General features: G+C 40.6%; 1 protein-coding gene across 8 annotated transcripts in view; it reads right to left on the bottom strand.

Annotated features, from left to right (window-relative positions):
* The window catches only part of PSD3 (pleckstrin and Sec7 domain containing 3), a 429,912-nt gene that overhangs the window by 94,001 nt on the left and 317,731 nt on the right, over positions 1–18,180 (bottom strand). For all 8 annotated transcript variants that reach the window (XM_070408519.1, XM_070408520.1, XM_070408522.1 and 5 more), the window contains one exon: positions 69–112. In XM_070408519.1, coding sequence (XP_070264620.1) covers positions 69–112 — 44 coding nt within the window. The remainder of the gene's footprint in view (positions 1–68; positions 113–18,180) is intronic.

The following is an 18,180-nucleotide window of genomic DNA, read 5'->3' as shown; positions in this document are numbered from 1 at the left end:
CATAAAGGAAGACAGTAAGAAAAGAGCAAGCAGTTCATTTACTAAAAGGCTCACAGCAGCATACTTACACTGCCCATTCAAGCTTCTCATTCTTGATGGAGTTGTAGAGAGCCTGTGAAGACAGAAAACAAGATGGGATTATTCTTTTCATTCCATTCCATATTTTGAGTTCAGACAATAACAAAAGCCCTAAAATGCTTGAGGGATTCGGCAAGCAGCTCCCAAGCCCCTTGGCTGGCCACCCTGTGCGGAGATGAGGAATGCGCAGCGTAAGCAGCATTTTGAAACAGAAACACACACCACTGTACTGCATTTTACCACAGTTAAATATTATACATTTATATCCTTTTTAAAACAGGATATGATTAAAATTTTTCTTATGGTCTTGTAGTTTCACTAGTTTAGATATTGGAGTACTCATACTTTTTCATTAATTAAATAAATATAACTATTTCCACAACAATTTAATACATGGAAGGGGGACTAGAGCCAGTTATAGAAAACCATCTATACCAGTGACGGAAGCAGCTGTTAGTTGTCTAACTCTACGATTCCGCTTCACAGTGGTGTGATGCTGGTGTGTGCGCGGTGGTGGATGGGGAGGCAGAAGGCTGCTTTAAAGGCTTGGACAAAGGCCTTTGGACTACCTCCCTAGGCCTCCTAGCTCTGCATTACATCTATGCTCCTTGGAATCAAGCTGTTCCACTACGACAACAATCCAAGGAAAGGCCACTCCTCCTCATGGCCACTCCTCTTAATTTTGAGTAAGTTGCTATAAAGAAAACACAAATGCATCTCTAAGATATAAAACCACATCAGCAAATTATACTGAAGAAAAGGATAACTTGGGTGCATAATAACACAGGGATGAAGTTGGAAAATTTTTCTCCAAAGAAGGACTTGAACCTATTAGACGCAGCGAAGACGTCATTTACTTTGAGATGGAAAAAAGGGGGATCAGTGCCATTCAACAATCATCTTCCAAAAGAGGAAGTGGGAGGTTCAGACAGTTTCCCAGGTAGCAGAGCAGTGGGAGAAACGCCTCATATTCCTGTCGCTGCCTTTCACTCTGTCTTGTCCACGGGAGGAGGCAGTCTACATGTGTGTAAACAGAAGACTGCACACCAATAGTGAATCCCCTTTTCATTCAAAACACTTCCAAGTTCAGTTCAAATATATTTAGGTTACAGATTTTATATTATTTAATATCCAAGACATGTATCCTTAGCCAGTATCTTGACAGACTTTGGGAATTCTTCAGTGTGGCTACAATAGTTAATTTAACTACTGAATAATTATGAGAGCTACTAAAAATTAGGATGCATTTCATCATTATCAGGACATAGTTAAACATATCTTCAAATATAAAAATGGTAAAACACCAAATTAGAATAAGGGGTAAATCAAGGCACAAAGCCCATGCTGTAAATTGGACATTGTTTTGGGAAAACTCAGATTTTCTAAAAAACTACAACCTATGACATAGCTAATGTCCATGAGGCTGCACTTAGAGAACTGCGGAGAGTAGATGCCTAACTCAAGACTCAAGAGAATCTCGCTGCATAAATGGATTCTATTTATGCCTTTAATGGATTCTATTACTTATATGAGACATTTTGAACCCACAAGTAACAGTGGGCTGAGAAGCTACAATTGAAAAGAGAGATTAAAGGTTCTTTATAAACCATCATACTCAATACTACCCGGAGTAATTTAACAATGTGGTAAAGAAAAAAAAAACCTATTCATAAAGATAGTTAAAAATGATATCTAAGTTCTAAAATTTTTCTAACACATTCAAATTCAATTCTGCCGTGAAATAAAATCTTTTCTCCCCCCACTGCCCCCAAGAATGTTTTAGTTAAAGAGTTACCAAATTCCAAATTAGAAAATTCTTGTTACTCAATCGGCTGCATACGGTACAACAACAACATTATAAAATTCCACAAACCTGCCACATTGTAAGCCCAGTCCTCTCCTTGTGTATATGACAGGACAAATCTAAAAGGGGGATGTTACCTTAACCTTTTCAATCGCAAAATTACAAAGGGATTTTCATGAATCATTTTACAGTTTTTGTATGATCCATTATTTTTCTTAAGAAAGCAAAATTTGTTTTGCAAATGCATCCAACACTCTCATACTCTCACCACAACTTGCTACCCTTTTTATCTTCTTAGCTTAGTTAAGAAATGAATTTCCTAGACTTACCACGGGACCCACTTCCTTTCCTGTGCAGCCTGGACCCCACACTCGGCTACCTCAACCCGTCTCATTAACATCTGTTTAACTCTCAACCAGTCAATCCCACGCTGACTTTTTCCCACTCTGAATTCTCTGCCCTCTCCTCTCAACTCTTCTCCCCTTTCTACCCCAAACATCTCCACTTGTTTCTTTACTACACAAGTAACATGTTTACAACAAGCAACGCTCATTCACACCTTTGTGTTTCTCAACAAGAGAAAACCAACAGTGCTTTTTCCAAGCTCCAGTTTGAAAAGATACCAAAATGGTGTGATTTAGGTCACCTGTCTTCTCCATGGACTAATCCATGTTGCTGGGACATGAGGTACCTGATTGGGCCCATCCCTGGAGCCAAGGGGGCTGGGTATCTATTAAAGAGAGCGTAGCACTGACCTAGCCACTAGTGTGACCCTCCTGAGCTGCACAGCCTTCTCTATTTGCATGTGACTAATCCAGCACTAACAGGGAAAATTAAATAACAGCACAAATTAAAGCCGTGGGAGAGTCATCATCTCAAGCATCAGCAGAGCCTTCACTCATGAGCCTCCTTCAATTTTTTGCCATTGTCCCTAAAATGCATCTGCACTGGTATCTACTCTTTCCTTCTCCCTGATGGTAAGGGAAGGAGTGTCACATCTCTGCAAGGCTAAGCCCTCACTGGTTCTGATACCTTCCCTTTCTGCAGTAACATCTCTTTTACTGGCTCCTTCCTAACAGGCTTCCAACAGGCGCATCTCTCCCAACCCCACTTCTGCTATTCAGTCATCACCTTTGTTCCTCAGCTTCTCTTTTTAAGCCAAGTTTCTGAGAGATGTTCCTGTAATTCTTATTTCCACTTAATCTCTTCAGTTCAGGCAATCTAGTTTTCATTCCTGTTGCTCTATTAAAACTGGTCACAATAGACTCATCGGCTTCCTTCAGTGCTAAATTCAAGGCCACATTTTAGTGTTTCTGTATCTTTTCACCTTTCAGCAGCACTGAATACTGTCAAATATTGTCTTCCTTATTTTCTGTGACACTCACAGAGTCTCCTGAATGTCCTCCTCTCTCCTTGGGTAATCCGACTCATTACTTCTGTCTCCTTCATCTTATCTCTTAAGTGTGAGTGAACTTATTGGTTATCTTCAGCCCATGCGAACCCTTGTGAAGTTCAGATCCACATGTCAACTGCACTTGGATGTTCCCAAAGCGTCACAAACTCAGTCAAGAGAAACTAGGGCATGAAGACCTAATGGAAAGAGTGTACTCTCAATCTTAGCAAACTGTATTGGTAAAAAATATGTAATTGTTTCAATACAGAAACATGGCATATAAAGCACAAGGTAGTTCATGTCTATTAATACAAAAAACTCAAGTCAGAGTCCTCAATGGTAGGCAGGTAGACAGGCCTGAGCAGAGCAAGGATGATGGGCCAGGTACGAAAGGTCAACAACAAGGAAAGCCCTAGTGCCTAACTAACAATGGGCAAAACTGAGAAAACAAGGACCTTGCCCCCAGGGTGACCTTTCCTCCCCTAGTGTATGGCTGGTCATGTGGTTTGACCCCCTGACCTTGCCTATCACTGGTCATGTGGATGGAACCCTGATGAAGTTAATGACCTTGAGACGGGAAGTGTCTGGGCTAAAGTGGTGTCTATATAGGAAGGTGGCAGAGGGAGTTTATGACGGAGAGAAGGCAATGTGAAAAATTAGAGATCAGACACAGGCCAAGGTATGCCAGCAACCACCGGGAGTTGGAAGAGGCAGGAAATAGATTCTCTCCTAAATACCTTGATTTCACATGGTTGGCCTCCAAAATTGTAAATAAATTAATTTCTGTTGTTTTAAGACATCAAGTTTGTGGTCATTTTATTACAGCAGCCCTAGGAAAGAATACATCTGGGCATAAATGGAAGACAGATGTCTGAATAAAGAATGATCATACCTACGGGTTGATTTTCAGAAATATTTCCAGAGTCAGTCCTTAGATAAAACGTAGTCTTTTACTATAGTGGTCTCAACTGAAAGTCTGCAGGTACGCACCAGAACCAGCCAAGAAAGTTTTAAAACACTGATTATTTAGCTCTATCGCGGATCTACCGAATCATCAGGAGAGAAAGAGAGAGAGAGAGAGAGACTGACTTGTGGTTACACAATGCATGGTAATGGGAAAACTTCAGAGATCAGAAGTGGGCTGTCAATGATAGTGCTAAGCCTTGAATAAAACTGTATTTTATCAGAGGATAACATAGCTTCCAGTTCCCCTCAGTGAGGCCGACAGTGCCCACAGTGAGACTTTACCCAGCAAGAATTCTGATACTATCAATGCCTGGTTATGGCTATATGTTATTTTCTAAATATACAATATGAGGAACCAGATGAGGAACCTGTACACCCATATTTCCCAACACCTACATGAGACTCTGATACGAACCCTTGGTGAAAAGTCCCTGCTTTACAAGCTTGCCAATTTTTTCTCTAACTGAAGTTCCTGCTACTCAACCAGGACCTAGACAACAATCAAGTGCCTCCACCCAGACTCAATAGGACAGAACGAGTCTTCAAATTCAAAGGAGAAAGCAAAGTAAATGGCGTAAATTATAGAGATCAAGGTAGCTTGGCCTAAATTTACTTTTCAGTCTTTGTTCTTCACTTTTGATTGCTCCTCAAGAAGATAAAATGCAATTTTGTTCAAGGCTTAGCACTGTCACTGACAGCCCACGCCTGGTTCTCTGAAGTTTTCCCCATTACCTGCATTGTGTAACCGCAAGTCAGTCAGTTCTCTCTCTCTCTCTCTCTCTCTCTCTCTCTCTCTCTCTCTCTCTCTCTCTCTCTCCCCCCCCCCCCCTGCATTTTCAACCATCTATAAACTCCAATGATTTCCCCCCTCCTTGCTCCCTGAATTATCACGGAAAGTACAGAGGATAACATAGCTTCCAATTCTCCTCAGTGAGACTGCAGTGCCCACAGGGAGAGGTTACCCAGCCAGCATTCTGACACCATCAACACCCGGCTATGGCTCTCTTTTCCAAGTGCAATACTGTTTCATGCAGATATTCAGATCAAGTACTTTCAAATACAGAATTAACTATGCACCACTCTGGGAGTATTATCAGAGAAAGACTGTGTTTGAAAATGATATTGGTTAAAAATTAATGATAAAACTATAGTTATACCAAATGAACTGCAAATTGGTTTAAAAAACTCAAAAATATCTTAAAGTAATGGGCCTCAACTTTTATTTTCTTCTCTTTGCCTTAAAATAATATTGAAAAACTGCACTCCCCCCTCATTAAAAAGGGTTCCCCTAAAATCAATATTTATAATGGACTTTTCATCTGCCCCCTCTCTACCCTTGCAGATTTTACGCCTGTGCAATATTGAAAAGGTTTATGAGTGAGAGTTATGCTTTTTGAAAAATGCCATAAGGCAACTGTCAAACAGAAGTACAAAAGGGTAAATAGCTTGAAGCTTTGACCACAAGAGTATTCACAGATGGATCCATTTTAGGGAGAAGTACACAATGTAGATAAGTTTCTGGAAACTGACACCTTCTGAGTGACCTGTGTTCCCATATCTATGGGACAGTTTTCATGTACCCAAGTCTAAAGAGGATACATTAAATATATTCACAAGCAACCTCATAGACATTCAACTCTTAGCTTTCATGCTCAATGTAAACCAGTGATTCCCAAAGTGGGCGCTACCGCCCCCCGGTGGGCGCTGCAGCGATCCAGGGGGGTGGTGATGGCCACAGGTGCATTTGGGGGTGATGAGTAACTGCTATTAAAATTTTTAAAAAATTAATTTCCAGGGGCTGAGTAATATTTTTTCTGGAAAGGGGGCGGTAGGCCAAATAAGTTTGGGAACCACTGATGTAAACTAACCTCTTTTGAGTTTGTTTTTTTTCTACATTCATAGTCATAGTCAGATATATATTTTTGGATGTAAACAGTCAAAATTGGTGTCCTGGGTAATTAACTCAACCTTGTGTTGTGGGGCAGTACAGGCCCAGCCAGCCATGGCAGAAGCATCTAACCGGGAAGTGTCTGGCTCCGCTGAATAGATGCACCAACAACAAATCCATAACACACTCTCCAAAATGAATCAGAAAGCCCTTACTTTATTGGAAGGGAATCTGAAGTGTAACATTCATCTCCTAATGAACATTTCTGAGGACATACAGGCCAGAGTGGCATCATGCTGGTGCAGGGGAACCCACCCTGCCTTCAGGGGCCTCTGATGTAAGGATAACAAGAAGTGCTGCTCCACCTAATAGAGCTTTAGTCACTAACAGAATCGCCTCACCTTTCACTCCCTTCTTACAGTGTGCAAGACACTTTCACACACGGTGCCTAATACATGACATTACATTACATGGATTTAGAGAAAAATTAAATAGAAGAGAGAACAACTGAATTTTAGAATTTGAAGTGGGGGGGGGGCATCTGTCACTAACTTGCCTTTTTAAGACAAATTAATTCATTTTATCTGGACTTTACTTTCTAAATTTGCAATATGAGAGGATTACATAAGGCTTTCTTCCAAGATCTTATGATCCTATAGGAAAAAGTTCTCAGAATTCAACTGGTCAAACTCTGAAACCACTGCTTTCCCTAATCCCTGCTCCCTTTTCCTATGTCCCCCATTATTATTATTATTTTTTTTTTGCCATGGTTACTGATTAGTAGGATCACTAACTGCACTTAAATCCCAGGTATGACTCATAAATAAATAAATAAATATTTTAAAATTGCAAATGAATGTAAAAGGAAGAGAGGGAATGAGGGAGGGGAGGGAGCGAGAAATTGATCTGATTCTCTACGGGGGAGGTGGGGCACAGGGACTGGCCTGATTGCCTGCTGGCAAATGAATCTTTGTGAGCTACCTGGTAAGATAGGAACCACCATGCCTTCATTATTACCAAAGGGAAAAGGGCAGCCAAAGATAATACTAACAGGCACCACCAAAGCATTTGATGAACAGCTCTGAAGTGCACTAGACTCAACCTGAAAGTGAATATAAATGTATTTACCGCTTGTACCGAGGCAATCCTCTAAACCAGTGGTTCTCAACCTGTGGGTCACGGCCCCTTTGGGCGTCGAACGACCCTTTCACAGGGGTTGCCTAAGACCATCGGAAAACACATATATAATTACATATTGTTTTGTGATTAATCACTATGCTTTAATTATGTTCAATTTGTAACAATGAAATTGGGGGGTCACCACAACATGAGGAACTGTATTAAAGGGTCACGGCATTAGGAAGGTTGAGAACCACTGCTCTAAACTTTCATTAATGTGCATATATATTCATTTTATATAGGGTGTAGGCTTGGTCAGTAAGGTGTTACGTATATTTATACAAAGCATATGACTGCTAAAGTGACTTTCCACACCTTGCAAGGGTCCTCAAACTACGGCCCGCGGGCCACATGCAAATACAAATATTGTATTTGTTCCCGTTTTGTTTTTTTTTTTACTTCAAAATAAGATATGTGCAGCGTGCATAGGAATTTGTTCATAGTTTTTTTTTAAATATATTTTATTGATTTTTTACAGAGAGGAAGGGAGAGAGATAGAGAGAGAAACATCGATGAGAGAGAAACATCGATCAGCTGCCTCGTGCACATCCCCGACTGGGGATGTGCCCGCAACCCAGGTACATGCCCTTGACCGGAATCGAACCTGGGACCCTTCAGTCCACTGGCTGACGCTCTATCCACTGAGCCAAACCGGTTTCAGCATGTTCATAGTTTAGTTTTTTTAAACTATAGTCTGGCCCTCCAACAGTCTGAGGGACAGTGAACTGGCCCCCTGTTTAAAAAGTTTGAGGGCCCCTGCCTTATGAGATAGGCTTGATCCTAAGTTCAGAGCTAAGCAAACTTATGATCACAGTGTACATGAACCAATGGCCAGTAGTTCAAATTCTCCTTTAATACATCATTGAGTTTTTATAATCTGTCTGCTCCAACTGTCTACATGGGTTACTTTGCTTAATTGATATTTATTGTATTATTCTAATGTATAATAACCACAACAAATATTTTATTGTAACATACTGATATGTGAGGGGAAAGTATTTTTTTTTATAACTGCTAGGCAATAATAAGAATGCATTCTATTATAATAGTATAATATGTATTATACTATAAGTATTTATACAAATAGTATCTTTTTATAACTAGTACAAGACTATAATTCATGTGTATAACAAGAATAGCATAACAGTTGTAACACTTGTAACAATATAGCATAAATAAATTTCTTAAAACAATTCACTCATTCATGCATCTATTCAGCAGACAAGTATTTATTGAGTCTCTACTATCTGCCAGGATGTCAGGAATTGATATGGGACACAGGCACTACGAGTCCAGGGGTGAACAACACAGACAGATGAGACTTAGTAGGGGTGGAACAGACGATAAAGGAATAAGGGACGCCACCGGATAATTATTATAAGGTCATTAAAATCAGGTAACTCAAAAGAGTAACTTTAGACTGGATGGTCAAGAAAGCCTCACTGCAAGGAAATGTAGGGCACAAGTGACAAGGAGCAGCCACACAACGATAAAGGGAAGAGCAAGGAGCGCTCCCTGGCATCACCGCACCTAGTGGGCCTGGGGTGTGGTGTGTCAAAGGGCAAACAGGTAAACAGGTCAAGTAGGGTTTTTTGACCAGAAAACAAGGGTTTATCTGTGTGTGCTGGGCAACCACTGGAGGATTTTAAGCAGGAGAGTGACCTGTCCAATTCATGCTCTTGAAGGCCGCCCTGGCTGCTGTGTGGAGAAAGGATCGGAAGAGAGAGGGGAAGTGGCAGCAAGACTGGCGGTGTCTGGGTGAGTGGTGAGGTGACCTGGACTAGGTGATGGTGGTGGCAGATTTGGGGCATATCAGGCTATCTTCCCAAATTATGGAAGAAGGGTGGCCCATTTTCACAAAAATCTCAAGCACAAATTAAAAATTGGGTAAGATAGTTTCAACAGTAGCACCAGAGATATATTGCTTATTCATTAATATTTAAAGTCATTTAAACTAAAAATGAGGTAGATACATTAGATACTGTTAAAAGAAAAAGTAAGGTGCAAAACAATACGTCTGGCATGTTCCTGTGTGTATGTGTGTGTGTGTGTGTGTGTGTTTACTCACACAGACATTTCTGAAGGAATCAGGACCCATTGACAGCAACTGGGAGACTGGGCTGGGAATGAGAATTTTCAATGTATAATCTTCTCTGTACTGTTTGGATTTTTCCCCTTTTTATTGAATTTATTGGGGTGACACTGGTTAACAAAATTATATAGGTTTCAGGTGTACAATTCCACAGCACATAATGTACACTGTATTTTGTGTACTATTAGAGTGTTTACCACATCTCACATATATTACTTTCTCAACTAAAAATCTAGGTGATACTAGATTCTTAACTCCTTGCACATATGATCCAGCCTTCTGCTTCTCTTTATTTCCCACAATGCCTCATACATTGTCTTGACCACAGCACGTGTTTAAAAAACCCAAAAAAACATTGGTTGAGAAGATAAGGATCTCAGTGATAATTATCCTAATACCACAATTATGATGAGAGGCAGCGAAGGTAGAAAAAAAGAACTATGGACTAGAAATCAGTATAAACTTGCTTCTTCCACCAGCTGGGTGACTTTAGGCCACTGACACTAACCTTTGATTCCTTCATCTGTAAAGATGGTATAACAACATCTATGTCACAGAATCATGAAGATACAATGAAAGCATCAATATGAAAACTTATATACTCTGTAAAACAAATGTAAATAAAAGGTATTACTGTTGTTATATGCAGTCTACTCCTGTCCTCCTTAGACTCTACAGAACACTTGAACTTAAACACCCGAATCTATCCATTCCACTCACCTCAGCCAATCAAGACCCTATGCCAGACATAATGGGTGTGGGGAGATTCACTTATTTTGGCAGTTTGGCATCAAGGACAAAGTATGCCAACAACTAATATTTGCTGAATAGTTAACATGTGGTGGGACCTGTTCCTAGGGCTGTACATGTATTACATCATTTACTCTTCACCACAACCCATGGGGATCATTCCCATTTTACAGATGTAGAAAATGGGGTGCAGAGAGGTTAAGTAGAGTGTTAAGTGGCAGATCTCAAAAAGGAATTAGAGCAGTTTGATTGCAAAGCTTTTAAATTTTTTCCTTGACCCATTTTCCTTTTAAAAAAACACACCTTTCACCTGTCTCCACTTCCTGGCACACAAGCTAGGCTCTGCTATATAAGCTTCCCTCCAAAAGTTAGAAGCACAAGAGTACACAATCTCTATAGTATAGAGCAGGGGTGGGCAACCCCTGACATGCGTGCCAAACATGGTACGCCAGTAACTTCTGCTGGCACTCGAAACCCTCTCTTATAATCTTCCATTTACAATTTTTTTCTTAATATCGACTTTTTTATTTTTCAGATAAATTCAGTGTAGGTGCATCTTAGATAAATAAATAATTTTACATAACAAGTTCTCTTAAAGACCATAGACATGGATTGACGAGAGAGGGGAAGAGCAATTTCTATGCCTCTGCCTTAACTCTCCCTGCCTTCCTAGATCCGACCAGTGTTTTGGTTTCATCCACATACACTGGTGAATCTTTGTTCTCAGTGATGAGTTTTGTTAAGTCTCGTAATAGGAGTAGCCTGACGGATGAAAGTAGTAGCTTGTGCATATCTCTGAAGGTCACGAAATATAAACCTGATGTAAAATCTCTGTCATCAGTGATGCAGTAGCAAAAGTCCCATTGATAATATCAAACGGAGTCATAAAGTTTTCTGTCGGACTATCAGTGTACATGTATACATTAAAAAAATAAATGTACTTTCCATCATCATATACTGTGTTTTTGTCGCTCGAATGAATTTTATTATTTCTTCAAGGTTCTTCACATACGTACACCTTAAGAGATATCAAGTAGGTGTAACATGTTCTCAAAAAATTAGGGTTGGCATGCAGAAGAATTCTGAGTCAGAGATTTTGCTGGTTTTGGCACGCACTCACAAAAAGTTTGGCCACCCCTGGTATAGAGGGTATAGTATTCACTCAAGGATCTTAGCATGTGGCACAAAACTCCACCCTGGACACCTAACTCCGTTTTACAGCTCGAGTCCTGTCTGTTTTAGGAGACACCAGGCTGGAGGTCTGACAAGTGAAGGACCGCCCTCCCTAGTTGGCATTTACTGAGTCCTACTACCTGCTGGGCTCTGGGCTGAGCCTAGGTGTCTTTATGAATTTAACCTTCTGTGAAGTATGATTTATTCCACTCATCTCATGGCTGGGGGTGAGGCAGACGGCTACTTGCTGCAGGAAGGAGGCTGCCAGATCAATGTAGGATGCCGGACCCACGTGTGGAAAGAAATGACCACAGTGACGCCATTGTGTTGGACAAACTGCATTGACCTCACTGACTTGCCGAAAGAAGTTATCGGTTGAGAAAGAACTTTTCAAGGTCGGTACAAAATAGATGTGCTTTTCAAGGACTATACAAAAAAATGTATCTTTCCCAGCAGTGGAAAGATTTTCATGAGAAACCGATGACTTGTAAAAGATAAATTTCCCTCCGATCACCATTCTTGGTAAACAACTAATGTAACCTCAATGCCCTTTTTTCCTTTTTTATTTTAAAAGCCCCTGCACCTAATCCCTAGGGGAACACTTTTCTGGCTGCTCCAGATCTGTGTTCCTGAGTAACAACTCAGTCCCAAATAAATGCTTTTCTTGCCTTGCAAACCTGCCTTTTACTCTCGGTCGACAAATGTGAACCTCAGATAAACAATGAATAACTTTGTTAAAGCACACGGTATGCCCCCAAAGTTTGTAAGATACATATTTTTGCTAAAAATTATTTATTATTTATAGGAAATTCAAATTTATCTGGGTGCTCTATATTTTTATTTGCTAAATCTGACAAAACCTACCCTGGTTACAGAGTTTTAGTAAGTGGCAAAGCTGGCACTCAAACACAGAGCCCATGTTTTTATTCACTACTCTCTACTTTTTTCTTTATCCTTCTCAAAGTGGACTTGCTATGACAATGTCCAACCCTCCTGGGAAGGGGATATGTATCCTAGATAAAGAGGTATTTTCAGTGAAGTATAGATGGAAGGATTGCAACATCTATCATGAAGGAACCCTCACCTTTAAATCAATGTGGGCATTAAAAACGAGGCAGGGGTGGGGGGTAGGGTGTAGGAAGACAATGGGGGGAAAAAGGGACTTCTGTAATACTTTCAACAATAACTAAAGATAAATGAAAATAACAAAAACCTAGTGTCCAAAATATGTGCAGATGTGATTAAATGTAGCAATCCTCACAGCTGAGAACGTGGATAGAGTTAATGTAATTAAGGTGTTAGTGAATCACCACCGTCTTCCATATGAGTCAGGGTTAATGTCCAAAGTATCCTTCAGCGTATATGACCTGTGCAGGCACAATAACTTTCAAATTCATTGCATTCATACTTATCTTCTGATTTTGCTTTTAATTCTTGAATCCTGATCCTCTGGCACTCTAATTTATTTATCAAAAAGTTGCCTGGCCAGACCAGTGTGGCTCAGTGGGTTAGAGCATCTTCCCTTGCACCGGAAGGCCTTGGGTTCGATTCCTAGTTAGGGCATGCACCTGGCCCCAGTAGGGGTAGGTAGGGGTAGCTGTGGGAGGCAATAAATCTATGTTTCCCTCCCTCCCTCCTTCCCTCCCTCCCCCACCCTCTGAAATCAATGGAAAAAATATCCTCGGGTGAGGATAAAAAACACACCACAAAAAAACCCAAAAACAAAAAACATTGGACAGCTAAGCCTGGCTTTTGAAAAATATAACAATAACCAATATTTTCAAAGAAGATTCTGGATTGTACTTGCCATAATCTGCTGTTAGACCCTCTTGTTAGGATGTGGCAGGCATGTGCCATAATAAAGGATTCTTCACAATTTTACAACATAAGGAAAACATAAAATCAAAGTGACCTTGTAAATTGTGTGCAGTATTTTTTAAATACTCGAGAAAATTGATCAATTATATTTAACGATCAGGGCGACAGGATGATAAACTTCATGTCCTCAGTTAGAATCTGTTTGCTGGGCGGCATGCGGAGGTCTTTTTACAGATGGCTGGTAGAAACGACCCCTGGGGGGTTTGACATTTTGAGAGATCTCCAGGCACCGCATTTGTTCTGTCATTTCCATGCATCAGGCAGAGCAATGAAGACAAACCAAATGGAAATAGATTTTATCTAAAGCAATCGATGCAGCCAAATTAAATAATCTAATCCAGTGGCTACCAGGCTTTTGGATGTCATAAAATGGAAAATTTTCCAAAGAGGCTTTGGGAATGCACATAGAATTGTCAGCTTTTCATTTTGTCAAGTGAGAAAATAAATTTAAACAAAACAAATGCTATCTACTATCGCTATCATTCCATAAGAATAAGTAATGAAAACAATCTCGAAATAAAAGGACCAGTTTACACTAACATTTTCACTACAGCCTGAAACTTTGACAGTGACTGGCAGCAGAACACAGGCTAGTCCCATAACTGCTAGAATACAGTGTTTGGAAAGATGTAATTTTAAAAAGACATCTCTGTTATTTGGTATTTGCTAAACATAAAGTTAATTAAGATACACAAATCAGTCTAGTCATTCCAGTTTCATATGTACCTATGTATGCTATTTTCCTTGCTATTCATTTTAATTTCTTATCAAGGCAATACATACATAACATTTTATAATAAAACATTACTAAAAGGCTCAGAATGAACATAATAATTTCTTGATTTACCTCTGATTCTTGCTGCCCAGAGGTAACCTTTCTAAATTTTTTCAAGTTCTCATCGGAGGATATGTTTTTTAGCGATTTCTTTTTTAGAGCGAGAGAGGGAAACATCGATGTGAGAGAGAAACATCGATTGGTTGCCTCCTGTATGTGCTCAGCTGGGGATTGAACCCTCAACCTGGGTATGTACCCTGTCTGGGAATCAAACCTGCCACTTTTTGGTATACGGACGATGCTCCAACCACTGAGCAACATTGGCCAGGGCAGAGGTAACCTCTTTCAGTTCCTTTTGGGTTTTTCTATTTCAGTATGAACTATTGATTTTCAACATGAAACTCTGGAAAAATAGCACTTAGCTCTCTTAACACACACACACACACACTCTCGCTCTCTCCACACCTAGTCCTTCTACTCAAGTCATATCACAATCACAATCTGGAGGCACATCAGTACTTATGTTATTATGACTGTAGATATAAATCACTCCTGAGCTATGTGTGCATTATGCTAACTTTGGTTTTTTATGAACTTTTTGTTTTCCCTGGAGTTGATCATCGCCTCATTTTGTTGTGTCCTTCATTTTCTCAGAACCTACCTCTAATTCATCTCCACAATCTCCAACAGAACTGGAAACCTCTCCTTCCAGGCCGTCACACCATTACTCTTTCAGGGCACTGTTGGAAGCATCCTGGAATGCTCTCTTCTGCTATTTCCCGCTCAGCTGTTGTCCTAGGGCTTACCTTCACCGGCATCCTGGTGACCCCCTCTGCCTCTAACTAGCACATTTCCTGTGTGGATAACATGCCTTCTCTTCTTCAAGTAACTGAGAAAAGGTACATGGGGGGACACAGAGGGAAGAGAATGCCTACTGTGAAACGTGTACGCTTCACGTAAACCTGCTACTTTCAATGTGGGATTTTTACTACTGGCCTTGACTGAGCCTGATTTGTTAAATCAAAAGTTTATGGGTTCATCTCCCCAGAGAGGAGTTGTAGATGTGGGGAATACGATCCCTGGGAGAAAGTAAAGGAGGCCATCTGGAGGGTCCAGTTACTAATTCTAAGAGCCTTAAAGGGATCTTCGTGTTTTGACCCAACGCCCTCAGAGGTGGCCAGTGCCTCCAATTCCTAGGCCTTTCCTGTGTTGGGGGAATCAGCCCATTCTTTCCTTGGCTTCGAGGTCTGCAGACACTTGGGCTTCAGCTTCTCTGAGGTGCTAAAACAGCTAATAAATCTATGTGTTTGTTGACATCTTGAAGGCATCCTATCTTGTCCCCTGAGTTCTACTGTCACTTTAGTGGTGTTTGCGTAGGCACAGAGATAAAAGCATACTGCTACCTTCAACTTTGAGTTATGCTTTGCAGCATATAAATACCACTTACTTATGGTCTCAGAGATCCTAGCAAGGAGATGAGGCATACAAAAATCCCTAAAAACACTGCCCAATCATAACAAAAGTGTTCTGAAGAGCCTTTCTCTAATACCTGTTTTTTAAAAAGTGTTTTGCAGAAGAGAACTGTCGAAATCAGCAGCCGCTGGTGCTGTATCATCCTTCTGACAGTGAAAAGCCTTCCTCTCCAAGCACTTTTCTGTCTCTGTCTGCCCAGCACGTCTAGTTAGTCAACTAGACCCAACCCTTCAGTGCACTGATGCTGGGTTAGAAGGGAGCTCCAGGGAAAAGCTGGTAGAAAGGAACTCCCCTCTCCGGAGCAGCTGGGCTCCTGGCTTGGTTGAGTTACCTGCTTACCTCTGAGATGCTGTGGGTACGGTTCCACCACAATAAAGCAAGTTGTAATCTTTTTGCTGGTGGAGGGTCTTGCTTTCAATTTCTAAAAAACTTAACACTTGTGAAGCACAACAAAGCGAAGCACAATAAAATGAGGCATGCCCGTAGCGGAATCACACAAAACCCTGGCTCCTCAGATTTGAATCTGGTGATGACACGGACACTGAGGTGTCCAGCTGCCTGGGGTACTATCTCACATTCTAACATTTAACCGCAGGCTACAATCAGAGTCCTGCCACAAAATGAGTCAGGCTATGAAGAGAGGGCCTCAGCCAGTACTTTCTTAAAAATTTTGACATGAAGCATTCTAAGTAATCTACCTAGAAAAACACATTCCACTGAAAAAATCAGATGATCTGTGTACACAGACAATACACTAAATGTTGAACCATCAGATGTGGTAGAATGGATTTTTAAAATGCAATGAAAAGTAATCTACATAAAGGATAAGATAATGCTCAAAATCTTAACTAGCAGCATCACACCCGAGGGGAAAGCATAACTTTGATTAAATCATGGCAGAGATTTTAACCTGGACATAATCAATCAATCAGAGGGTCTGTGGGAGGAGCTAGGTCTTATGGGAGGACCTCTAAGTCACTGTGAGAACCTACAGGGAGAACCCTGTTTACAACAGAGCTCTATGGTTGTTAACAGCCGCTCCCTTTAACTTCCTCCTCCATCTGTGTCTGGTTCAGTGTGCGCACGTGGTTCACCATGTCTGCATGCACCGAATCGCAGTCTTTCCTTTTTCCTAAATAATCCCTTTGGTGATGGAATGCCTAGTCCAATCTGTTTTTCTAGTCAACAACATCTTGGAACACAAGAAGTAACTCCAGGGGGAAGACAGTAGAATTACTAAAAGAAAATTAGAGTTTGGGAGATAATTGTTTTCATCTTTGCATCACCAGATTTACTTTGTGAAAGACACCTCCTCCTGCTTCTCTCACGTGCCAGGCTTATAACTAGTACAGAGGAATTCTTGATGTTGGGAGCCCAATAGTTTAAATCTACTGTCCTTCTGAAAGGATCCAGCTAACGGGAGAATTTATGAGGTTAACAGATGTTTTGCTTCAATTTAAGAATAAAAAATACATAAAAAAGCATTTGCAGGAAAATTTTCACATTAACACTAGGATTTCCCCCATATTAGATGACGTATCCATTTTTGAATAGGCAGATATAAATGATCCATTGGACCTGAATCTCCCTCCCAGGCTCTAGAGTCTAGACTTAGTCTAAAGGACAGAAGGGATCAAGGAAGGAAACAGCAACCTGCAAGCCTCTCCTGGAAAACTTCCGGCTGCAAAAGGGCATTGTAATGATTTCTTAAGGTCCCTTTGTGTATAGGTTGATTCAGGGTGGGGGATGATTAATATTTACCTAACGATGCTAAAGAAATAACAGCAAAGGCTGTGCAGGATGGAGACGATCAAGTCCATGGTGCCTTTCAACACAATGGCAACACGTTTGGCAGAGCAATGAACTAGGCCCTCCATCCTTTAACATGTTTATGGTTAACATCCAGCACAGGAAGAGGGTCATTCAAAGTACATATACAATTCACCTTCCCCGAATCTAGCTCAGTCTTTGGGTTTCTTACCAGTCAGTATACAGAAGAAATAATCCCCACAAAATTTCTAAAATTAACATTGCTCAGAACAAAGATACCGTTTTGTCAACCCCTGCATTTTATGGATGAGTCTCAGGGAAAAGTGACTCATCTAGGTGCCTGTTGCCAATTAGTGAGCAAAACCCAGGCTAGATCACCAGGCCGCAGCTCCAGGGCACAGGAGCAAACAGCCACATTTTCATCTTGCAGCACCTAAAGGAGTACCAGGGGATTCACTCTGAAATTTCACTGTGGAAGAACTTGATTTATTTGAATAATAGCTTTAAATCGTTCATTCTGAATCCAGACGATAATTAATTAGAAAATTCTTGGTGTAATCTCTAGTCTCATACTATTCCTAAAAAAATTCCTCAAGGATTCAACCATGCATGTCATGGTCACCCACTACAACATAAAGAAACAAAAACAAGGAGTTGAGATTTCCCCAGTGTACAATGTATAATGTAGTTTGGCAAGAGACAGGGAAGGAAAAGGGAATATTATCCACATGAACTTTTGCTGATTTAAGTTTCAATGTATAGTTGACTTACTCAAATTAAAAATAATTCGTATTTGAGGAGAAATGCGGAAGTGTTTGACAGAATTGAGGCTTAATCACCATCTTCTTATAATACACATACCAAATTCTGGAGTATTCACCTTTTAAGAGATTGATTCCAAAATGTTACTTCTGTCAAAGGAACAGCAACGGGTGGGGAGGGGAGGGGGAGGGAGGGGGGG

This window comes from Myotis yumanensis, unplaced genomic scaffold (genome assembly GCF_028538775.1).
Source record: "Myotis yumanensis isolate MYYU_CA2020_CCGP unplaced genomic scaffold, mMyoYum1.0.hap1 SCAF_3, whole genome shotgun sequence".
NCBI lineage: Eukaryota > Metazoa > Chordata > Mammalia > Chiroptera > Vespertilionidae > Myotis > Myotis yumanensis.
The sequence above is the reverse complement of the archived record's forward strand: the minus strand, read 5'-3'. Positions and strand labels throughout refer to the sequence as shown.